A 25,357-nucleotide genomic window follows, 5' to 3' on the forward strand; every position below is an offset into this window, starting at 1 on the left:
CTCAGTGGATTGAGCACGGGTCTGTGAAGCAGGGGGTCAGGGGTTCGAATCCCAGTCAGGGCACATGCCTGGGTTGCAGGCCAGGTCCCCGGTGGGGGACCCACGAGAGGCAACCGCACACTGATGTTTCTCTCCTACTCTTTCTCCTTCCCTTCTTCTCTCTCTAAAACTAAATAAATAAATATTTAAAAAATATTTTTTAAAGTAGTTTGGCAGAACTGTCCCCTCAAAACCAAACCAATCCAAACTCAGCCCATGCAGTAGGCAAGTCTCAGGGTCAAGAACAAGACTTCCCCAGACTCGGGGCCCCAGTGGGGTTAAAGGGTGAGAGAAATGCCCTGGAGGGGAACCGCATCTCTCTGTGAGGTAGGGTCTTTGCTGGCTTCACTGGCTCCAGGAAATAGACAGCAAGGGATAGAAAGATGTTATGGAAGGGGACTTTCTCTCACTTTCCCTCCGCAAAACCCAGGATCATCTCTTTCTCACACTCAACTTCTCCTATCCTGTCCTAGGCTAAACTTGCCGTCTAATGAATTCTCATTCTTTGTGGGCCCCACTCCCCCAGCAAGTGCCCACACCCTACCCGCAGGATCGCCTCGTCCTTTCCCTCTTTTCTCTACAGAACACCCCTCGTGTTCCTTGCCACCAAATCCAGACCTGCCAGACCCAGTCAGGGGGCAGGGCGGCAGGTGGCTGGGCGGGAAGGGCGGGCCAGGGCCAGGGCCAGAGTCATCCGGATAACGGCCCCACAGGCGGGGTTGGGAGCGCGGGTCTTGCCCCTCCCGGCGGGCGGCGGGGCGGTCCCAGGCTCGCTCTCCCCACGCCGCCCCTCGTTCCTCCTCCTCCCTCCACCAGTCAGCAGGGGCCCAGGTGCCTGCGGGCAGGAGGCCGGGAGGATGCACGGCTGGTTGCTGCTGCTGCTGCTGTGGGCGCTGCTCCCCCGGGCGGCGGCGGGGGGCTCGGGCCACACCTTCCCGCACCGCGCGCTCCTGGACTCGGAGGGCAAGTACTGGCTGAGCTGGAGCCTGCGGGGCAACCGGCTCGCCTTCCGCCTCGAGGTGCGCACCGCCGGCTACGTGGGCTTCGGCTTCTCGCCCACCGGGGCCATGGCTGCGGCCGACATCGTCGTGGGCGGGGTGGCCCAGGGGCGACCCTACCTCCAGGTAAGCGCGTCCCCTGCCGGAGCACACCCTGCCGGTCCCGTTCCTACCCCGGGGTAGGCGCGAGTGGAGGGCCCCCCGGGCCCCCCTGCTGTCTCTTTGGCCGAGGCTGGACGCCTTCCCCCGGCGCAGCCCCGCTCCCGCTCCCGCTTGCGGTCAGCTCCGCAACCCCGGGCTTCTAGAAGCCAGCCGTCCGGCTCCCCGCCCGCGTCGCCCGGCTCAGAGTTTTCGCCCCGGAACCTGAGCGCGGCGACTCCAGGCAGAGTTGCGTCTGTGCGTACTTTTCCGTCTCCAGCGCCCCACTTAACTGACCCCCCTCGTACACACCTGCCGCTCATTCCCTTCATCCCTGGTGGGAAAGGAGAGGGACCCAGGCTTCGGGTCCCTAACTGACCGCTCTCAGGGTTGGATGGGCCAGAGAGTTTTAGGCATTTTGCTGACTTGCTGCCTCGTGTCAGGGACTCTGAGATAGTCAGGGCTCTTTGGGAACCCCTATGCGCTGGGCTGGTTTAAGCTACTTCTTCAGATGAAGGTAACTCTCCAAGAATCCTTTAGGACCTTTGCTATTCTCAGAGCCGCTAGGAAACTGCATTCAAGGATCTGCAAAACCTAGACTCAGGCAACACCCCTTATGAAGTTGCAAAACTTGTCTCATACTTTAGTAGCTAACGAAGCTAATTTGACAGCTGGCAGTTGTTTTGAAAGAGCTAGCGACGTTGCCCGTTCTTAGATGTCTTTACGACTAGGAGAAAAGACTCGTGAGGCAACGAGAATGATTAAGTAGTTAAGTGTTCTGAACATCTCGGTTTTTGATCTTGACCAACAGTTAGACGCTTTTCCACGATGACATAGCAGCGTATTTACTTACCAAAGTTTATCCAACTGCCCTTTGCTAAAAGTCTCTTGATTCAGATGAAGACTCCTAGTTGTTTTGGTATTGTGTCAGGCTTTGGTGATATTAAAATCAATGTACCCCATAGATTTCAAAGTGCATTTCTCTGTAATTTTATTCCTGGCTTCTGGGTTTGATTTCTACAACGTTCTGACTGAGATGCCATCAAATCTGAACCCTAATTCTGGCACCAACCTACGCACGTTGGCCGGAAATAAAGAAAATGACAGCAATCAAAACTTCAGAACCACTCTGTTCTCTACTTTTCCCCATAAATTAATCCTTCCCTCCCAAACGAAGTACTCTACAGCTCCAGTAAAATAAAGTTTTATGAGGATAACAGTCTGTTGAAGTCACTGACATATAAATTTTCTCCTGGTGCAGCATCTCAGACATTACATTTGTAAACCACAAATTCAACCCCAAACACAGCCCTCATTAGCTCTCTTAACTTTCCTGTGATACCAAGTAGACAATACCTTATATGAATAACTATTTGAACCAAATCTTTTTGTCTGGCTTTTGTTTGTTTAGGGTGGGGAAAGTAGTATGCCCTGTGACTATCCCTGCATGTTCTATTGAAGGGAACATGAGAATCTTACTAGGTTAATATCACAAAACAGTTAATAACACAACTTACTAGGTTAAGTTGCCATCAAAGATAACTTGACATTGTTTCCCCCCCAAAGAGTAGCATTTCTAGAAAACCCACTCAATTTGATATCAAATGAAAGGCCAAGAGTAGAATCCAGTTTCAACATGCCATAATGGGCCCAACACAAGCATAGACTTTGTTAAATAAAGAAGGTTTTCACACTGCTGGTGGTTCTTTATAAAGATTGCATAAGAATTAATTAAGTGCTATTTAGGTTGATTTTGAACCATAGAACTTTTCTTAAAATAATTAGTAGATACATATCACTATGAGATAAACCTTATAATGGACACTTTTCTAGAATAATTAATGAGCAAGAAATAGGATTATTTTCTTCCACTTTTATTCCTAAAGAAAAATCCTTATTTTCACATATGAAGATAGCCATTTTCTTAGTTGGCTGACTGCCTTTACTACGTAATTTCCTTAAACATTCTAATCATTTTAGGTCATATAAGATACAATAAAATTATGGTAATTAGCTTCAAAGATGATTTATTAAAAGCCTCTAATAAAATTCAAGACACCAAAGGCTGAAAATACAAAGAAATGTGTCAGATCCAGCTCATTCATCCAAGCTGGGTGATTTCATTTGCCAAGAGTTAATGCTAAATCTTCTCTCTAGAAATTATTTGAGAGTCTTCATGCAGTGGTGTGATAAGGGTATTCTCAGCAAGTGTACCCAAAGATAAATAGAGTCCCTAACCATAGTACATGCAGTGTCAATTGTAGACTTTGGATTCTGTGTAATTTTACTTCCAGGGAGAACAGACTTTACATGAACCAAGAGAACAAAGGCATCAGCGTCTGGGGCTTCTTTGAATGTGCAGCAGCCCTTGATACCAGAGAAAGTCCTGGGCTGCATGATAACAACCTACGCTGACTTCCCAGGCACTGCCCCCTGTGACTTTTTCCCATTATTTGATTTCCTCCTCTCTTAATTAAGTTTTACAGACTTGACTTTTAGGGGTTTTTTTCTTCTTGTATTACTCTGAATTATATTTGTCTGATCAAACCCTTCTCTTCAGTGGGATGTTACCTGCTGAATAACTGTGTACAAATAAGTCTCAACCAACCACGTGGAAAACCGTTGGCTAAATAGACGTTGCAAACCCAAATACCTATATAGGACAAGCAGCCTGTGCAAAAGAGGGTTGGGGCTGGGGTGGGCAAGCAGGATGTCATGGAACAGAAAGTAGAGGGGACTGAGGAAACCAGAGTTTTTGCAAGTGATTTACTGTTATGTGGGGATACACATCAAGTATTACCAGATTTTTCTATCTTGTTTTGTTTTGTTCTGTTTTTGAGACAAGATGGAAATTTAATTGTGTGTGTGCAGTAAAATCCTCTGATTGCCAAGTACTGGCCACAATTCAAGTTTGTTCAAAGCACCACGTATACACACATGATTTCACTTCAGATAGACCCTAGGGACAGCTTCATCTGGGACCAAGAGGGGAAAAAAGCTAATGTTAATAAAGTGTCACCCCCAATTATGAGAATCCGTGAAAGTCAGAGAGGTGGGTTCCATGTCTTCTCAGGTCAGATTTATTCTGTGCCGTGAACATTCCGTCAGTGTCAGAAGGGACCTAGCCCATTGTTTTCGTTATCTACTGTGTAACGAACCACTCCTCAATATAGTGGCTTAATCCAAGGACAGCACATATTTTGCTCACAAATCTGCATTTTGATCAGGGCTTAGTGAAGACACCTCTTCTCCGTTCCACCTGGCGTCAGCCCCAAGGGGAGTGGTTGGAATCGTCTGGCAGCTCGACTGGCAGTCAGTGCTGGCTGTTGGTGGGGAGTTCCGCTGGTCCTGCGGTGGGGGTGTGGCCTCTGCGTGTAGCTTCTGGGCTTCCTCACAGCAAAGTGACTGGGTCCCAAGAGTGAACATCCAGAGATGTCTCTGTGGAACTGTAGAACCTTTTTAAAACCTAGCCTTTGAGTCATGTAATGTGTCTTCTGCTGTAGTCACAGTCCCCCTGGATTTAAGACGGAACATCACATTGTAAGAAGGTCACATGGGAATGAACTATATCAGGCTGGTCATCTTTGGAAGAAACATTCTACCATAGCCATATTTACAGTCTTGCCACCGTCTCCTTTTGAACTTGGTACCTGTCTAGATGCATCCACTCTCTCCTGACACTGCTGAGATTTGGAGGCAGTGTTTGCTTATTCACCTTCTTTCCTTCCTCTCTCTCTCTGGTACATGTACACACACACACACACTAATTGTAAGAAGTTAATGAAAAGTTGATTTCTCCATTGTCCTCCTATTCCATACTCCTTCCCCTCCTCCCCCATCTCAAAAGGAGTTCGGACTTTCTACAACCCACAGTGTTCAGTGGTTGCCAACTGTCCAATGAGTCAACCTCCAGAGGGCAATGTGGCGTTAACTTGTCAGTTGGTGGAATGGAAAACGCTTACAGGGCAAAAGACTTACTATTCCCAGAGAAGAGGTATTATGGGAATTTTCTCTGCCCATTTTGTAGCCCTCTGACGCTGTTTAGAGATATTTTCTGAAATGGTATGTAATCAGGTACCACCAACATGGAGAAGGAAAGAGAGAAATGTGGTTTTGAAGCCAAGCCTGTCTCGGTATACTGTATGAGGAACGTTGCTCTGCAGAGACTTACTTACCCTTGGGGAAGCGGTGCCCTGCGCTCTGCGGGAGGGTGCTGCTGAGTCACTTTCTACACTGTCTTTCACAGAATTGCCAGGGATGGGGAAGGAAAGCAGTCCTGCCTCTGGCGTCAGCTTTTGAGAACTTCACCATTTTTTTTCTCAATGAATTAACTCAAGCTCTTTTCCTGGAGGGATCGTGTCCTTTCCTTGTACTTTGCCCCTTTTTGACACAGAGCAGTCCCGCCCCCACCAGAGCCGCTTAGCAACTGGGAGTTCCCATTTGAAGCAAGTGGTCTGGGGTGATGAATGCGCAGTTTGTGCAAGTTAGAGAAGAGGGAAGTATTGTCGGATGTGCTGTTGAATGTGCACAAAAATTGATTCACTCTTCCTTTGGGGGTGTAAATCATTAGTGAATGGGGGCCATAATATGTGTCATCATTTGTTACAGCCTTGCTTGTTGGCTGTCTCTAAACCTGAAGCGTTTCTGTGATGAGAAGTGAGTCTTCAGCAGCAGGGTGATTGCTGCCCGGCTGCTTGCTGAGGAGCTGGGGAAGTGCTTGGAACTGATTTGAAATCACAGAAAACAGTGAGCATTCTTTGTGGTTAATGATGTGCTTCTTTCAAGTGCATCCCAGCCAACGGCAACAAAGAAATGTTTGGAAAGCAAATTGAAAAGCTGTAAGAGGAAGATGAAGAGAGTGTGCAACCCTGACACAGCTCAGCTGGGGCTTTGTTAAGATATATTTATAAGTCTTTGGACAATGCCCCTCCCCATAACCAGATGACAAAGGGACTTCTCCAAGCTTCATGCTTGGGTGTTAGTAGTAGGGACACATGGCCAGTGTGATGCTCAATACACAGTGATAGTCTTCCGTGTGTGGTTCTCCCTGGCAGGGCAGGTGATTTCATAATGACAGTCTGAGGAAACCGCAGACCTAGGAGCCATGGGAACAATGTACCTGAACTGACCAACAGAGTTCAAGGCTTCAGGCAACCAATGGCAATTTCTGAATTCTTGAAAGGAAAGGCAAGATTCTACTTCAAAGAAAGTGAATGGTATTTTATTGAATTGTCATTTGTGATAGAGCCATTGTAAAATAAAGTCGCTGGTGAAAGAAATAAATTTATTATATATAATCTTGTTTCTGGAAATGTTTGATCCATATGTTTACAAAAACTATGCATACGGATGCTCACAGTGCTGCTTATTGTAACTTCAAAAAGTAAGTAATGCAAAACTCTAAAAAAATATTTCTTGAGGAATCTTCTTCCAAATCTATGTCTTTTTAACTTGTAAAATTCTAGAGCAGATAAAAAAACTCAACTCCTAAGGACAGCACACAGTACATCAGTAGAGAACTTTGCAAAATAATTACAAATAGATCATTTTTGTTAACTATAAGACTGGGATTATATATCTGAGTACTACACAAATAATGAATGGACCAAACTTAATTTACAACTGAGGTCTTCTTATTAATCTTATGTGCACACATGCTTATGAGAAAGTCTTTAAACACTTCTTGTTTTTACAGGTTCATTGTCGATATTTTATGTCTTTGCTTGCTGCTTCTCACTCCTTTCCCATTTTAAAGATGAGGGAACTAAGTTTTGAGTAGCTGCTACATAAATGGCTTGTTGCCTTTCTGAGTCCCAGTTTGATGTTCTTTCGTCCGCAAGCAAGCTGTAGTTTACAAAAATCATACGCATTTTCTTCCTTAGTCGTGAAAGAACATGTATAATAAAATACAGTTTAAGAGACTGATAAAATGAAATCATTGTATTTTGACTACTTTTGTTTCACTATTAATGTCATCGGTGTATATTTCTAGGATATAATTTTTCATTCTCTGGGTCCTTAATATAACCAACCATACATTATGGTAACTCCTTAAAGTGTGTAATTCTCACAATAGCCCAGTAATGTCAATCTTACTTCTCCCATTTTGTAGATGTATTATCCTGAGACTTTAGATCACACAGCCTCGGAATCTTTTCTGACTTTGACTATTTTTGTAAAGTGCTCCCCTATAGACAGAGCATGTTGGCATGTTCATGCATTCATTCCGTCAGTATTTATTGAAGGTTTATCAAACAGTTCTAGATGCTGGGAACATAGTACTGAGTGAGATGAGGTATGGATATTATGGAGCTCATATTTTGGTGGGGGTAAACAAAGAAATAAATGAACAAGAAAAATATCAGAAAATGATCAGCGCTATGCCAAGAAATAAAAGGGGATGATGTGCTGAGGGGCTGTGTGGCTTTTTCAGATTAGGATGCTTATAATCAAACTATGAAGGAAGATAATTTATCTCAAGTTTTGAAGGTTGTTTTCAAGATTAGCCATAGTGTTTACAATGAAAAATATTATATACTATGATGAATATTATCTGGTATGGGCATCAAAGAACTCTCTAGACCTTGAATATAGGGAGGTGCCTACCTGGAGGAAGTGTAATTAGTGCTTTTTCAAATGTGTCTGAACCTCATGAGCACTCTCCTCCATTTCTGTGGCATTGTTGCACAGATGTTCAGTGGGTTCAACTACAGTCTTCCAAGCTTTAATCTAGAGACTTGGTGATTTTATAGAAGTTTCTTAATACTAGGTGGGAATGTTTTTCTCTTATATTCTCTGTTCTTTCTCATTTTCAATAATCTTATAGAGCTCAAGGATTCTGAGAAGCTAGATCAACAAAACCACATATGTCTGGGGAAGATTTCCATCTTTTGGATAATTTTTAAACTAAAACCTTTGAATCTTGGTTTCGTAGATAAAATTTAATTGCTACCTTCCTCCTCTCCCACCCCTGGCAAAGTCTGTGCACTGAAATGTACTCCTACAATGAAACTCACGGTAGATAAAACCATGTGGAAACTCGGCCTCCCGGTACTTTGGATGCCTTTGGTCAAGACCAAGGATTCATGCTGTGGCAGGGTGCAGGCCAGTGATGGGCAGGTGGGGCTGATGGAGAGCTGAGAACTGGGAAAGATGGTTCCCTGTCACATGCTCCGAAATTTTTCTGCACATTAGAGTCACTTGGGTGTCTTTCAAAATCTTTAATGTCCAGAAAATCCTTTGTCTCCCTCCCCCACACCAATTAAATCACAGCCTCTGCAGGGGGATGGTGGACAAAAACATTAATATAGTTTTTAGTTTTCCTGGTGATTTTTATGTGCAGGCAAGTTCAGGAAACACTGACCCTGTGTGGTAAGACCCTTTGATAGGAATATGGTGATTCTTTTGTGATCCACATAGAGAAGCTTGGAAGATTCCAGGCACAGGGCATAGGGATGCAAAGCAGGTCTCTGTACAAAGAAATTTACACAAACCATTTGATGTTTGAAGCAAGAGGTAGCATTTGGTATTTAGGATTATTTTGCAAAAACAAAAATAAAGTGGTTTCCCTAGAATGGAAACAATCATGAGGTGAGTTTAATGAGTTAGTTGATAAGTCTATGTATTTTCTTAAATTTACATATTGAAACAAGACCAGCAATGGAAGAACTGGGTAGTGATATATTTCGAAATACGCGAAGCCAGACATCTCTGTCCTCCTCCAAGCCCTCTGCCAAACCGACACACCTTTATTCGGTCTGTACTGGCTGAGGTATTTCTAAGCAACAGGAATATTTGCCCACACAGAGCCTAAAATATGTTACATGTGATAGCAGAGCATCAGTGGACCATTAATAAAGAAATGTCCCAGATAATTCTCAGCCTGTATTTAAGCCAAGAAAAGTGTTCTCTAAAATCTTTTAACAGTTACTGTTAAAAGACAGTTAATTAACAGTTGCTTTAATTAGAATTAACAGTAAGAGAGTGGGCTCCTTTTGTATTTGATTAAACCCTCCTCAAGCGTTATATAAATGCACAGCCTTTCCTTTCCCTCTGCTCTTTTCCAAGGTTACTTATAAGCCCCACAGTGTGAAATACCCCACAGCTATTACTGCAGATGGGAGAAGGAGCAAAAGTAGCAGAAGAGGTGAATAGTCTTTTTTTTTTACAAGTTCATGGCTGTGCTGGGGCTGCCACATCTTCCTGAGGTACCAGGAGCAAGTCCATATGTTACCTGCTGGACACCTGCTGAGCAGTCGGGAGCAGGAAGTCATGGTGGAAATCCCAGCCATGCTTGCTGTTTATTCATGGAGTCACCCTGGGCAAACTCCTTAACCTCTCTAAGTGGCAGTTTCCTTTATGAAAAAGGAATCATATCTAATGCCTGGGTGGTGTTGTTGTTGTTTTTATCCTGCCTCTCTGGCGCACGTTAGTTAGTTATTTATTAAGTATAGTTGACATTCAATGTTATGTTAGTTTCCGGTATACAACATAGTGACTGAACATATATGCCTTATGATGTGATCAACATTGATGTCGTAGCCATCGATCACCAAAGTTATTACAATAAAATGTTGCCTGTGCTGTTCCAGCTACACAATAAATAAGTCATGGGCAGGTAACGCAATGCAATGCATGGGGCTTTTGTGAGGAATAAATAAAACAGGCATGTAAAACTCTTAGCGCAATATGTGACACATTCAAAGTACTCCATAAATACAAGATGTCATGAATCAATTTCTTAATGAAATATCGTGAAAAGATTACATGGAGATGTATGTTCCAGCTTCTGAATGCAGGAAAAGGTTTCTGTTAAATGTCTAGAGGGAGGTGATTGACAGACATTTTTTTAAAATATTTTATTTATTTATTTTCAGAGAGAGGAGAAGGGAAGGAGAAAGGGAGAGAAATATCTATGTGTGGTTGCCTCTTATGGGTCCCCCACTGGGACTGGCCTGCAACCCAGGCATGTGCCCTGACTGGGAAACGAACCGCGATCCTTTGCTTCACAGGCCTGCAGTCAATCCACTTAGCTACACCAGCCAGGGCTGACAGACATTTTTGACAAAATTTGAGGACAAACTTTAAGCAGGTGGTTTGTGAACACTTTGCAGTCCTTAATGATTAGAGGCCAGCACAGTTTTAATAATCATAGATTTTACTGACAAGACTTTATTTTCTTTTGAATTGAATTCATTGGGCCAGTAAGTTGGGAATCAAGTAAATGGTGCATCTGAATGATAGTAAGTAATTATCAGGGTTTTGCATAATGTCTTTGCATAAAAGATGGACTAGTAAAGTTGAATTAGTTATAATCATAGATTTTTAAACATGCAAACTCAAAATATGTTGATAACAAACTGGCTATGTTAGACTGCAGAATGACTGAGAACTCAAAAGACAGTAAAAGACAGTGATATATTAAAATAATGAAAGGAAACTGGAAGTTAAAAATTTAATGAGAACATAAATTAAGTTAAACATTTGTTTAAAAAATTAGATGTGTGCACAAGAAGTCCAATTAAATTGGACTTAATTGGAGTTCATATGAACAAGATGTAAGTATTGATTCGTTTTATGCTCAGTGGATGTGCTTGCTAAACAGACAAATACAGTATTAACCTATACACTCTACTGTTTCTATGAAGGATATTGATATAGTGCTCTGTACTAGGCTAATCACACCAGAAGATACCTTCTAGAACAATGTTTTCAAAGAATGTGTGGGTGAACTGGAGCTGTCAATGGGGGGTTACAAAGACGGTTGAACTCTCTGGAAATTGGGTACCTGAGTTATGGGAACAACTGGCAACATTGCACCTGGAGAAAGAACAAGTGGAAAAGTCACGATGATTGTCTTTGAACAAGTGGGCTGTCTTCCTTGAGAAACATGTATTAGATGTTACCTATCAGGCTCCAAAAGGACAAAAAGGACCCAATTAATATACATTAAAGGGTATTTCTGACAAGCAGAAGTATTAAACTTAACTGATTTGTTTTTGTGAGGCTGTAAATGTATGAGCTTTGTCACTGGAGGCATTAAATACTGTGATCATCTCTTAAGAAATCCTCCTCTGGTGGGAGCTAGGATTTAGGTATCTTCGGGTTGTGTTCCAACTTGAGTATGATGCTAAAAATAATCTTACCCCACAGTCATGCTTTTCGGTTATTCAAGAAATTAACAGAAGGGAAAACATTAGCAACTATGAAGCTGTCTTGGTTTTTTAACCTGCCCCACTCTAGCTGGAGCCACTGGGACCACTGTCCGTCTCCCAGGCCACCCCTCTTCTTCTTTCTCAGTGTTCTCCGCACTGTAGCCACAGAAGTACACACTCATGTTTATATAATTTTTGCATGTCAGTTGGAATACACCACTTGCTGCTTAAAGCTTGAATGACTTTTATTTAAGCCTAGTATTCAAATTCCCTGTACTGACATGCAAGGTGTTTTAACACCTGGGCCTCATCTGGTCCCCGTTCGCTGCATTTGCCCATCCTGAGTACTGTAGTTCAGGCACACCGGCTTTTGTTTGCTCATCAGATTGGATGTGCATCCCCAATTCAGGGGATTGAACACTTCAATCCCCACTTCAGGCTCTTTCCAATAGCTGCTCTGTCTTCCCGGCATCTATTTTTTGTTTGTTTATTTGTTTTTGTTTGTTTGTGGCTGGCTTCTACTTGTAGCTGGTTCCACAGAATGAGTAAGTGTCACTGCCTCAGCGGTGCCTTTCTGACCCTTCAGCCCGAAGGCCCTCCGCTGCCTCTCTGTTGTCTCCATTTTGTTTTCCTATAAGCACTTAACATCTGAACAGTTTGGGTTATATTATTATTTCAATTTAAAAATTGTCTGCACCCTCTCCCAACTAAACTATCCGTTTTATTATAGTGGGGACTATGTCTACTATCCTGGGCAATCACGTGTCTTCGGCTTTACAAAAGGGGCTGAGAAATAGTAGTGACTCCACACAATGTGTTGGAAGAAGGAAGAGGAAGGAGGGAGGGGAGATGGAGGGAGGGACGGAGTGAGGAAGAAAGGCACTTTCTTCCCCAAATGTATTCTTTGCATAAACTGATCGCAGAGAATTAAGAGAAGTCGTTGAAAATTTAGGACAAAGGTAAAATGACATCTTATTTCAATGGCAAGATCTGAAGTTGCTTTTTTCACTAAAGTTCATGGTTAAAGAATCAAAATTTTAATTTTACCCCGTGTCTCTGATAATTCTATAATTTTAGCAAGATATTAAATTATAATAAAATTAAGATGAGAATCTTAATATTATTATTATTAAATATGTGTATTTTCGGAAGGTGGAACTTACGGAACAGATTGCTCAGGGGGGCCTCTCAATGGAATGCAAGCTAGCAGGGTTCATATTTCGGTATCTGGTAGCTATTTAACAGATCCCTTATTAGACCTACAATTCCGGTTTTATCTGAAGTGGTTTCCAGAAGGCAGGCCCCTTCTGTTTTGACATTTTGTTCAAATTTCTAAGATTTGTGAAGAAATAACTTATTAAAATCAGCTTGTCTTGGAATTCTGAAAACTATGTTTATCTAGTTCACTTATACAATTTTATGATTTTTTAGGATCAAAGATTCCCTTTAACACCAAAATATTTATTATGTCACTGTCAATATTATTTAACCACCATAACAGTTATTATAGAAATTGATATTACAAACAAATGTTTGAAGGAACCAGGCTTTTGAGTTGTGCAAAAAGAAGAAAAACTACAAGCACCTGTTGGAGAAAGTGATGACAGATGGCAACATTTTTCTCAAGTTTTTTTCCTGCAGCTGTGCTTACATTCAGGTCTCCCGGCTGAGCCAGAGTTTATTCATATCTTTTATTACACTCAGAGTTTTCACTTTATCCTGTTTAACACAGCAGCGTCGAAGCTCTCTTCTGTTACAGAGATTTTATTCAAGAGAGAAACAAAACTGACAATGAGTGAGAACCAATTTAACATCTGTGCAATCACGTTTTTTAGCAAGAGGTCACAGCGATCTTGTAGAATCTAGACGCCGGCTTTGGGGGTGTGTTATCTTCGCTGGACCCCGGCAGCCAGTTCCAGCGCTTTCATGGGAAATACCAACCGTTGCTCGTGCTGACTTCACTGTTGCCACACAGCATTTTGAAACCTTAATGATGTATTTCATAATTTTTTCAAAGCATAAAATGTTCAAAAGAAAAAATATCCTGTGAGAACATGTTTCAGGAGTACTACTATGTTTCATGACACAACTGCAGAATACTGGCAACTTTATTGCTGGAGTCTAATTACTAACTCAGACTTTCAAGGCTAATAGGTAATATTTTACCCTTGAAAAACATAAACAAATCAAAAACATAATTATGATGATAATCCACGGTAAAAAAATGATCTCAATGACAATTCATATTGAAGCTGATCTTAATGCAGATGTTTGTGTTAGAATGATTGACATTCACATAAAGCCGTTGATCTAGGGTAACTTCACACTCCACTTTACAGAACCTTAAAACTGAGTAGTGCGGAGAAGAATGCTTCTGGGTATCAGCTTTTATATTTACATAATTAGGACATCTGCATATTTTTAAACTCTTACAAAATCTCTACAGCTCTCCGAGTTCTCCTCAGTGCTCTTGCCTTTACAGAGTCCATTTTTAATGAGACTTAATTGGAGCCCACTTTTATTTATCAGTATATTGTTATATTTATAAAATACACAGTACATTTGATACACATATCATTTAATTAGATTTGTGTAATGGCTGACTGCACCATGACAAGAGTGCACTGTGATCAAATTCCTATCTTTAACTTTAAAAGTCCTAGAGTATCAAGCACTGTAGGTAGTTAGCTGAGGAAAGGCCCTTGGATTTAACGTAGAGCAGCATTGGGGCCCATTTGCTCACTGGGGCTGGCAGTGAGGATGAGATAAGGGATGCCATCTGGTTCTAATTCTAAAGGTGAAAATCAGTAAAAATGATCTGGGGAATTTTCTTAAATATCTCATCACTGCTACAGTACAGTTTTGTGAATATAAATTTCTAGGTGATGTTACTGGTATTCCACCTCTTTGTTGGTCGATGCTTTACTGTCAGTTTCATTCTCCGGTCCCCTGCTTCCTGCTCCCCCAGTATGATAGTTACAAAATAACTATTCCATTGAATTACCCACTTTAGTTACATTTATCCCTTTGTCACACTGTCAGGAAACTCTTAAACCCACAGAACATACTTTTTTTAGGTTTAGCTAATCTGCATGAAGGATTTTTAAGACTGACAGGCGCTTGAGTGACTCTTCTCTTTCTCCCTCTTTTTCCTCCTTCCCTGCCCTCCCTCCCTTCTTTCTAGTGGGGACGAAAAGAACCCTTCCTTCTCCTCTTTCTCCAAGCAAGAATAGTTGAATGCTAGTTTTTTGTTTTTTGTTTTTTGCATGGAAGGGTTCTTTTTCTCTCCTCTTGCCTCATTTAATTGTTCTCTTAGGGTTTGCCAATAATCCATTTTTATTGTATAACATTGATAGCATGAAGACTATATTTGATTATAGACCATGTAGTTTTATTAATGCAGGCTGAAGGTAGGAAACACATAAGGAACTACTAGGAAAAGTTTTGCTCCCACCAAGTTAAATCATGATTATACCACAAAGATGTGAATATTGGGTTCCTATTTTTTTTCATTTAGATTTAGCAAAATGAAAGCAGGATGCTCCTTTTAAAATTACATATATTTAATGAGCCTCTGCTCTGTGCAGGTCATTCTGTTAGGCACTGAGGATATAAATTACATTAGAAAACATTCACAAGCATGGTTTTGACATGAGAAAACATTCTAAACATGTTTTTTCTCTCTTAGAACTGTTTTTTTCTTTCCTTTAAAGTAAGTTAGGGAATGCCCTCCTGGTATGAAAGGCTTTCAAAGAGCATTTGCATGCATAAACTTTTTTTTTCTAAATGTGATGTCAGTTTCACAAGATTCATGTCCATTTAGGGGCTAAAAGGTTGTAACAACATCCCCAGAGTTCAGTGCCAGATGTGTTTGCATGGCAGATCATGCAGACCCACATTCATCCTAGCATCTGGTTAAACACATTCCATGTCAGATCTTTACCATATGTAAATGTAGTTGAGAGCAAGTGAGAAAATAATCGGTCTCCCTCTTTTTGTTCTATTTATAATGTAAACAGCTATTCCGAGGTTACAAATTTATAACTGGATTAACAGTGTCAGGTTACGGCGCGGTGGAGAAGATAATGCTGTGTCTAGAATATATTGCCTGCTACATGGAATGCAGGTACAGGAATAAGGATCCAGAGAGGGAATGGTCACTTCCAGTGGGAATGACCGAAGAAGACTACATAGAGGAGGGAGGGTCTGGAAGAGAAGAAAGTGTTTCAATGGATGGCGTTAGTTGAGAGTCCATCTCAGTGGGGTGAGGAGAACGGGAGATAGATAGAGAGGAACAAAATGAACAGAAGCAATATGAACAAGAGTTGGGGAAAGGCAGAGTATTTAGGGGGGATAATAGAGATCCTGTGGTAAGATTCATTGATAGACATCCTGGAAAACCAGGCTAGGCTAAATTTTAGGTAAATGTGAATCTAAATTATAAGACTTTGTACTATAAACCATTGAATTTGATGTATTCGCACACCGAGAATGATTTTGAAGAGAGAACTTGACAGAAATAAGTAGGAGGTAGTCTGAACTGATATAGGAGAAGTTGTAATAGAGAAGAAACAAAAGGTGGGTTATTTTTCAAAGGAAGATATGATAGGAGCAGACACTGTCTGTGGAGTTGAGAGTTTTGAATTTGGATGGCTGGGAGAATGGCAGTGTAAGCCAAGAACATCAAGGAAACTAGTCTCACAGATTAAAGGTAAAGATAATTTTTTGATATATTGCATTTGATTTGGCAATAAGACTTGCAAATGAAAGTATCCAATAGGCTTTTGAATATGTGATGCTGAATAAAGGTGCTGGTTAGAAACTCTTGGAGTAGATGAGATTCCAGAATGAAGAAATACGAAGACAGAGGAGGACGTGTCAAGAGATAACTCTGATGTTCCCGCTAGAGGATGGGAGTGACAGAGAGCAGCTATCTGAGGCAGCAGCCAACAGTAGAACCTCCTGGAAGTGAGGAATATAGGCGTCCTTGCCTTGTACCCAGGACCGACTTCAGAGGGGAAGAATTCAGTCTTTTGTTGTTAAGTATGATGTTAGCTGTAAGGTTTTTCTAGATACCCTTTGTAGGTTTAAGACAGTACTTTTGTATTGCTAGTGTACTGAGAGATTTTACCATGAATGTGTGTTTCCAATGGTTTTTCTGATTTATCAAGATGATTGTATGGTTTTTTAGGCTTTGATACAATGAAGTACATTGATTAATTTTCTATTGTTCAACTAACTCTGCATGGTCTTGATATATTATCTTTTTTATGTTGCTGGGTTTTATTTGCTAATGTATATTATTAAGATTTGCATGGAGGCCCATGAGGGAGAGTAATCTGTAAATTTTCTTGCAATGTCTTTGATTTGGTATCAGGGTAATATTAGCATCAAAACACGAAAAGATGGGCGGTGCCCTTTCCTTTCTTCCTTCCTTCCTGGAAGGGTTTGTGAAGGGTTGGCATTGTCTCTTCCTTCGAGATTTGGTACAATCCCCAGTGAAAGCACCTAGGCTTAGAATATTCTATGTAGGAAGGCTTTTAGCTGTGAATAGATTAGAGGGCTATTCAGAGTATCTGGTTTTCTGAATAAGTTGGTGGTTTGTGTCTTTCCAAAAGATCGAGAGCTTCTCATCTAAATTATCCAAGTTTTATGTATCAAGGCATACATAATATTAACCTTTAGACGTCTGTAGGATCTATTTTAAATTCATCTTCCATTTCATTTACATCTATTTGTTTTCTGCTCGTCCCATTTTCTTTGTGTTGACTTTCTCTTTTTAGGCTTTCTTTTAGGTTGAGTTATATTCTATGGTTTCATAAATTAGATATTATTTAGGATAGAAAGAAAGCAAGATGTGAGCTCTCACAATTACAGCTGAAATTCCTTCAATTAAGTTGCAATCTATGATCATAAACTGAGGGCTGGGAAGTGTTGCTATTTGTCCAGAGAAGGTTTAGGACATTTGTCTTGGGGTGTCTCCTGAGAAAACAGCAAGAGAGTAACATGGATTTCCATGCACTAATAAGGGCCTGGCTGAAGTAGACATGTAACCAACTAATAATACTACTTGGATAGCTAATCTGAAGGTATGTTTCCAAATAGGCCTTAACACTTGAAAAAATGTGAAAAAAATTGCAATGGAATTACAGTAGTGATTAGGATGTTTTGCATTTCAACTTTAGTTTTAATCAGATGCATTCATGTTTCCCCTCGTGAACATTGAAGATATCAGCTCTTTTATACAATCCCGTCTTGCTAGGAGACTAGACTGTGGCATGACTGGCTGCTGTCTTTCTGAATAGTGAGCCCTCGGTGTTTGACACACAGCAGATGAACTCAAGGGTTTTTAGTTAAGACCGGAGTGAAGCTTCTCCCATTTTCTTTTTCAGAACTAAGTTATCTGAAAAGTCAGAAAAAGTAGAATAGCTGGAAGGAATTGGTATTGGTGAATGGAAATAGAACAAATGGAAAATTGGCAAACCAGCTGGATATGTTGTGAGACTAATGGCTTTAGAAACATGTTTACAAGATGAGGATAATTATTGTACTCTTTGAACTGATTACATTTTGTATTGTGTTCTTTTTGTTTGCAAAAACTGATTGCTTGATTCATGTGCTCACGTTTCATTGCATGAAGCTAAACCCCTCACTGCCCATAGGCACTGTTATTTTGTTTACATATTGAAAATCTATGTAATTAAAAGTGGGAAAATCACTGTTTCATAGGAATAGTCACAATCATAGTCGTCACTGTTTCACATAGTCGTCATCTGAACGACTTTCACAATCACAACTGGTTCTCAAACCTTTTTTTGACAAACCCCAACTTTAGCAGTAGCAACAGTAACATTTTATGTGAACTTGACAAAAATATTCTCCAGAGGCCGAAAAGTGAACTCACTCATGGTTTTCCAGAAGTGAGCACCATGGTGTAGGACAGACAGCCTCGGGTCAAATACTGGCTTTCCTACTGCTTACCAGCTGTGCGGCCTGGGCAAGATGCTTAGTGTTGCAGTGTCTTCGTCTGTGAAATAGTTTATCTTGTAGACTTGATATGAATGCGAAATGAATCGGTACCTGTGAAATGCTTACAGTGGGCCTGGTGCATAGCATGTTTCCAATTAAGTTGCAGTTACTGGAATGAAAAAGTTACTTTGGCTTGGAGCATTGCCAGTAACTCGGGGTTTGAACAATGTCTAGATCTGGGACCCTGAATGCAAATCCACACACACTTGGTAAGTACCTTAAAAAGGTACTAGGAATAAAAAGTCCAAATACCACCCATTGGAGTGTGACATTTATTGATGACTTAAGGAATTTTTTCTTGTATTTTTTTCTCTTCCAAGCATAGCAATATTTTCTTCAAATGTAATTTTTTACTATTAGTGTCAGTGTGTATGGTCTAAATCAACTGTTTGTGATTACTGAAAAACCAGTATAAGTAAGGCAAAATTTATGTCCATGAGTGATAATAATTAACAATGTGATTTTTGTAACTGACAACATAGTGAGCTAATGGTAAAAGCATAAAGAAATCTTTTGGAAAAAAGCTATGTTTTAGAATGGAAAGAAATAGCATTGAATGGACACTAACCGTGATAGGCATTTGCCCCTTATATGCTATCTCATTTATTTAGGGGAGAGCTGGGGGTCAGCTCCTAGTCATGTGATTCCAAAGCTCAGGCCTTCTCTATTGCATCTGTCTGCCTCCCAGAAGTGATCTGTACCCCACTGATTAAGTTTAGTACAAAAGTTATAGCTGATCCACAAAAATGAAACTTCTCTAATCTTTTAATGCTTTTTAATTCAGGTAGTTTCATTTATTTTTTATTGCATTTCATTTTAATAAGGGTATGCCTTTAAAGCTTGCACTAAAACAACCCATCATCTTAAGGGTGGGTTTCCTTTTTAAGTGCAGAAGAGACAGTATCTGTGGAAATTGTGGGAAAAGTGCTGACCTTGGGGCTGGTTCTTGTTTGGCCACAAATTAGTTACTTCATTTTGGGGCAAGCAATTTCACATGTAGAATTTCTTATTTTTATTTGCATAATAAATAAAAAGTACTCAGTGATCTGAAACACTCCATCTCTTTCGATGCTCTACAGTATTATACATCCACACCACCTTTTCTTGAAGAGCCAGAATTTCAAAGACAGGCCAGTTTCCCAGGCAATTGATTCCCTAGCTAGGATCCTCCAGCCCCTTAGAAATTTTCAGGACTTAAAAAATGACTACAGATATAGAATTTTGTGATAAGCAAACCCAGAATCAGTTTTTAAAGGTCCTGTATATACTCTCTGTTTTTTTATTTTCTGTTATTTTGTTGTCATTCACTTAATCTAAATTCTTTTCCTTCTGAATTTAGAATATTCTGACTTGTCTTTCCATATTTCCCACAGGATTATTTTACAAATGCGAATAGAGATTTGAAAAAAGATGCCCAGCAAGATTACCACCTGGAGTATGCCATGGAAAATAGCACACACACAGTGATTGAATTCACCCGGGAACTACATACATGTGACATGAATGACAAGACTATAACGGTAAAGAGAAGAAGTTGTACATTTACAGTTGTGAAATCCCTTACAGAATAAAAGGAACAAATATTTGATAACAAAGTCACAGAATCTTTTGGGGAATATTCTTGAATTCTCTTTACAAGCCACACACACAAAATCTAAGACTATAAGTACCAATAAAGGCAGTTTTTGTGTGAATCTGAAATTTTCAGGGGCTGTTTAAAGTGTGTGTGATTTGATTTACAAAAGCTTTTAAGCTGCTTCTCTATGATGTTTGAAAATAGATAATAGATAATGATAGGAAGACATGTATTACAGGAGAGAGAAGTATGATAGTAAATATAAATTCATCAGATTTGTAACTGATGCATCTTAGTAAACTCCTAAGATCAAGATGAATAGTAAACTCATTAAAATTGCCTATCAACATATTATAAAAGATTTCTCATTGTCAAAACTCGTATAAAAAGTTATTCTTCATGCAGATGCAGACTTAATATTTAGAGACTTTATAATTCATGTGGTACTTTGGAAGTTTCCACAAATTTCTTAGATCAGTTTCATTTTGTGTAGACCAGTAAAATTATCTCTTTTATTTAGTGTATCAAAGCTTTAAAAATAGGAATATAAAAATCTAAAGCTGTTTTGATTGACATTCATCTTAAAGAGTAAAAGAGGAAGAAAAAAACACATGCAAAGACATGGATCATTTTTATGTAACCTACAGTGCAATTATATTTTAATTAGAGTAATAATTATAGTCATTTGACTTATTAAGAAAGAATATAGCTTTTAAAATAAGTAGCTTTTGCTTTATTGTCTATTCCCAAAGTTCTTATTACAGAGGTGGGGCAGAGACACCTTTATCTGTAGGAGGAGTGGGCCGTTTATTTACCCCCCAGCAAACCCTCCCCCATGCCCCCCACTTTGGGGTAATCTCTGTTAATTGCTGAGTGGGAGCCAGTCTCACCTGACAATGCTTCTCCTAGTTGGGATACAGCAGTTCATCTGATTTGTAGCTCATTCACATTAGTAAGCTTCCAAAATCAACATGAAGAGCAGACCCATTCCTTAGAAAGTCCCAGGATTCATAAATGACTATCAGATAAATTCAAGGTTAATATACATACTCATAGCATTAGAAGTTCCTCCTGTGTTTGCATTTTATGTAAATTCATACAAGTGACTTTTCGTTGACCTGGAAACTAATTTTAATTGCCATCTCATTTATTCATTTTCCTAAATGAATGGACATTTAGGAAATGGACATTTCCCTAAAATGTCCATGCTGTTAAAACAGGTTTTAATTTTCCAAAATCCCTGCTGCTTAACAAGAATATTTGCTTGGTAACTACCAGTTGCTGGTTTGCAGGGTTAGCATGACGATGATTTGCACTTTTAGCATGCACGAACTTTTAGCTGGTGTCCTTCACACTGTTTTGGAACACATGGTCTTGCCTGCTGACAGATAACTCTTTCCTCACCTGCCTTCCCACCCCCCAAATACTTGTCTATTTGGGTACTTAATGATTCAGTGAGATTTGCACAATAAATGTCAGCAAGCCTATTAAGAATCCCAAATGTTATTATTCTCTTTCCTTCACGTCAATATCTTGCTTTAAATAGAGTTCTTTAAACTCAACTTTGTAGTAAGGGAAGCGCCCTCCTGGGACATAACTGTGCCCATGTCTGACCCCAGGAGAGCACTGTGCGAGTGATCTGGGCCTATCACAGTGAGGATGTTGGAGAAGATGGTCCCAAGTATCACGATTCCAACCGTGGCACCAAGAGTCTGCGGTTATTGAATCCTGAGAAAACCGATGGGTTGTCTACATCCACACCATACTTTGACCTGGTAAATCAAGACGTAAGTTTTTTCAGGTTTTATTACGATAGGGGTGAGCTTATTGAAAGTATATAAGAGTTTTTACTTGTTGTATTTAATTGCCTGTCAAAAGGATGTGACTTTGTGTTCATGTCCCCTTTTTATTAAGACAGGTCCTCATCCCAAAGAAAGGTACAGTATATTGGTGCCAGATGTTTAAGATTCCTGTGTTCCAGGAAAAGCATCATGTAATACAGGTATGTGACTCACTCATGGGCTAACCTGAATTAGTATGAATGGAGGAGAAATTGGTGTTCTTAAAATGAAGATGATAAAAAATATAGAGAGATGATTTTCCATTCTTTGAAACTTATTTAGAGAACAAAGAACTGACCGATCTGACACACATTGTCTTAAGCATCATTGACTTTAGGGAGAAAGCCGGGATTGCACCCAGGGTTTTGCATTTTCTCTCCTGATTTCACACATTAAATGTAAAAGTTTGAACCTCTAGTTATTTCTTGGACAACACTTCTACAGTTGGAATTTTGGAATTGCAATTTAAATGTTTATGTACTGATAAATTATATCCAAGAAGGTTAAGTTCCCCACCAAAATTGTTTGAGAACATATGCTTCATTGAAAATACTGAGTATTCTCATAAAAATAATAGTTACAGTATTATGAAAACTAAGAAAAAATTAGTGAATTTCTGAAGAATTTACAAAATACGGACTTATGTAGCAAACAAGCCCAGTTTGCCTGTGGCATGTACTTCCCTCCCACTCTCTCAGGGATAGGTCTCCCCAAACTTTTGCCTCTAGTTAGTGAATGAACAAGTATTTTTAAACACTTACAGATCCTTGGCTTTGTGCCAGAAATTGCTTGGTAGTTTCAGTGGCTGAAGGTATCCATTGTCTTAACCTGTAGTGGGATTATGGGAGTCAGAACTAAGACACAGAGAAGAATAAGACAGAATGAAATAGTGCTCATCAAATACTGGAAACCAGGCATCGCCAACTCTTTGTCAGCCCTCAGACTGTGCAATGAAACAGTGTGGATGTGAGAAAACAGCATACTTATAGGTTCTGGAATTTAGAGGAAAATATGTGGGTTTGATTCGCAGGTCAGCTCTTTAATTAACTGTGCATCTCAGGTAAGCTGCTCTGTGGTTCACGCTCACTGCAGGCCCTGAGTGCCCCGTCTGTAAAAGGCGGTCAGTCGTAGCACCCTGGCTACCAACCTCAACGCGTTCTGGCAGAGATGGAAACACTGAGCACATTCTGTGAAGTGACTTAAATTTGTTAATTTCTAATAGATTTGTCCACTGGCACAGATCTGCTTTTCATTTACAGAATGATTCATAACTTATTAGAGAGTTAAGGGCAGCAGGTTAAGAAAATGTTTGTTGAGTTAGTAAGTTGTCCTAAATATTTGTGGAACATTTTGGTGATCAGAAGACACCAGCAATAGGACTACACATGCGTCCTTTACCTCCGTGCAATGGAACTTTCTACTTCCCGCACGTGAAAAGGGAATGCAAGGCCTACCTTTCCGTATTGATACAGTGCTTATGTCCTTATACGCAGGAAAAGCTTTTCTCAGGAAGAGCATGTTAGAATTATATACGCTGTGAGTCATATATTATTGTGTGCCATTTGCAGTAAATTTCACTGGAACCTGTTTTAAGGGACATATATAAAACCAGGTTCAGAAATAAAAATGAATGTTTCCCAAAATAGGTCCTTGATTCATATTTTGGCAAATGTTAATTGATGGGACGCAAAGTCCTCAATCACTTACCCTAATGCATTTATAGTCTTGTCATTATTAATGCTAACAATAAAATGGAATGAAATAAAAGTAATTTCCTACACTTAAGGGAGGGCAGTGCATATCCTGACCCTCCACGTAGGCCTTTTGCTTGGTACCTCACCCAAGAATTCTTTGCTAGATTTCCCATCACAAGAACATCCTGGTATTTAGAATTAAGAACTTTGGGGTCTACGTTACTGTCTTCACTGTGTACCGAGAGGGATCTCAGTGACCGGAAAGGCTTTGGAACGTTTTTGCCGTGTCTGATGGTCTATAAAAGGATGAAAGTTCTTTACTCCAGAGAAGGGGACATGAGGGAAGGGCAGCAGGTTGGAAATGAGCTTTTGTTTTTGGTGGGGCAGAGGGTCGGTGGCTAGACTTTATAATTCTATTATTATTTAAGAATACCACTTATAAAAAATTTCTGAGCTTGTTGTTAAATCCTAAAATATTTTCAAGTTCATTAAATATTATGAAACATTTAACTTGAAAATGAATTCCAATAGGATAATATATAATAAGAACAAGAAAGTTTTGGGAGAAAAAGAAATCAAAACAGGTTATGTAACGTCTGAGTTTTAATTCGCAGCTTACGGGAGTTTACAGTAATTTAAATAAATTTTTACAGTAGAATTCATAGATCTAGAACATTTTTTTAGATTTTACTCATTTATTTTAGAGAAACTTAATAGAGATGATTTTTTAAAATGTAAGAAAAGTACCTGTGTTTTTTTTTTCATAGAATCAAAGAGACTCCTACGCTGTGAGAAGCCATTAGCTAAATGCTTCTCCTATTCCTTAGTTTATGTCCCACAGATCGCTGCATCAGAGAGCCACAGGCCTTCTCTGCACCAAATGGTGCTTTCTCAGAATAAGGAATTTGGCCTCTACGTTGTATGTCATTTGCAGCGAATTTTAAGAGCCTATTGATTATAGTAGTTTTGTGACAAATCAACTGCATTGTCTCCACTCTATTTCAAACAAAGAAAAAGTGTGTAAAAATTTAAATGTTAACAGTACTAGCTAACATACACTTTGTTCTTGTAATAGCTCCAAAGGTAGATAAAAAAATTGTTGGCTTGATCATGAATATATTTAATGGAATGCCTAAAATTCAAAATATTAATTACGTTTTTAACTTAAATTTTAATCATGTAATCATAAAAATATTTACTACTCAAAGTACTACATATGGTAAATAATTTCTAAAATTATAAAATAACAGGTAAATACTTTCATCTGCTGTATAGATGGGCTTATGATAAAATTATTGGTGGTTCCAATTCACTTGTGATTCTAGTGCATTGATTTGTGTTGTGATCTTTGCAAAAATATTTAAAAGTGTGACTTGAAAATGTTTGTATCATCAGATGATAGTGCATTACATGTGCAGACAGACATGGAGACTGTGAAAAAGAAGATTCTTGGTAATTTATATTCAAAGCACGCTTCTCGTATGAGGTCATCTCTCTGTCTTGAGACCCTCTGTCTAGCCCACCTCTTCACTTTTAAACATGACCCTAGTTATGCTTTGCCAAATATGTGCCTTTACTCTAAATTTAAAATTTGGGGGTGGGGAAGGCATTCTTTCAACTATCTTAGTCATTGGTAATATCATTATCACCTACCAGTAATGATGGGATACACTCTGCCAGAAGCTGGGGTTATCAATTGGTTTAACACACTCCTTTGAGGATAATTGTCAGGAAATTCTCAAAGATAATATACCTCACTTATCTGTTTAACCTTGATGTGTCATTCTATTTAATAAATAGTTGTTGATGGCCCATTATGTTAAAAAGAGGAAAAAAGAAAATAGCCAGACCGAATCATCATTTCTTAGTCATCTCTTCCTAAGGGACT

At 39.7% G+C, this 25,357-nt stretch overlaps 1 protein-coding gene across 1 annotated transcript in view; it reads left to right on the plus strand.

Annotated features, from left to right (window-relative positions):
- Window positions 1-830: 830 nt before the first annotated feature.
- The window catches only part of MOXD1 (monooxygenase DBH like 1), a 73,039-nt gene continuing 48,512 nt past the window's right edge, over window positions 831-25,357 (plus strand). The window contains exons 1-4 of the mRNA XM_037045725.1: window positions 831-1,163; window positions 19,732-19,878; window positions 21,554-21,721; window positions 21,853-21,936. Coding sequence (XP_036901620.1) covers window positions 897-1,163; window positions 19,732-19,878; window positions 21,554-21,721; window positions 21,853-21,936 — 666 coding nt within the window. The 5' untranslated portion in view covers window positions 831-896. The remainder of the gene's footprint in view (window positions 1,164-19,731; window positions 19,879-21,553; window positions 21,722-21,852; window positions 21,937-25,357) is intronic.

The sequence above is a fragment of the Sturnira hondurensis genome, unplaced genomic scaffold, assembly GCF_014824575.4.
Source record: "Sturnira hondurensis isolate 20B ecotype Veracruz unplaced genomic scaffold, ASM1482457v3 Scaffold0004474, whole genome shotgun sequence".
NCBI classification, from domain to species: Eukaryota; Metazoa; Chordata; class Mammalia; order Chiroptera; family Phyllostomidae; genus Sturnira; species Sturnira hondurensis.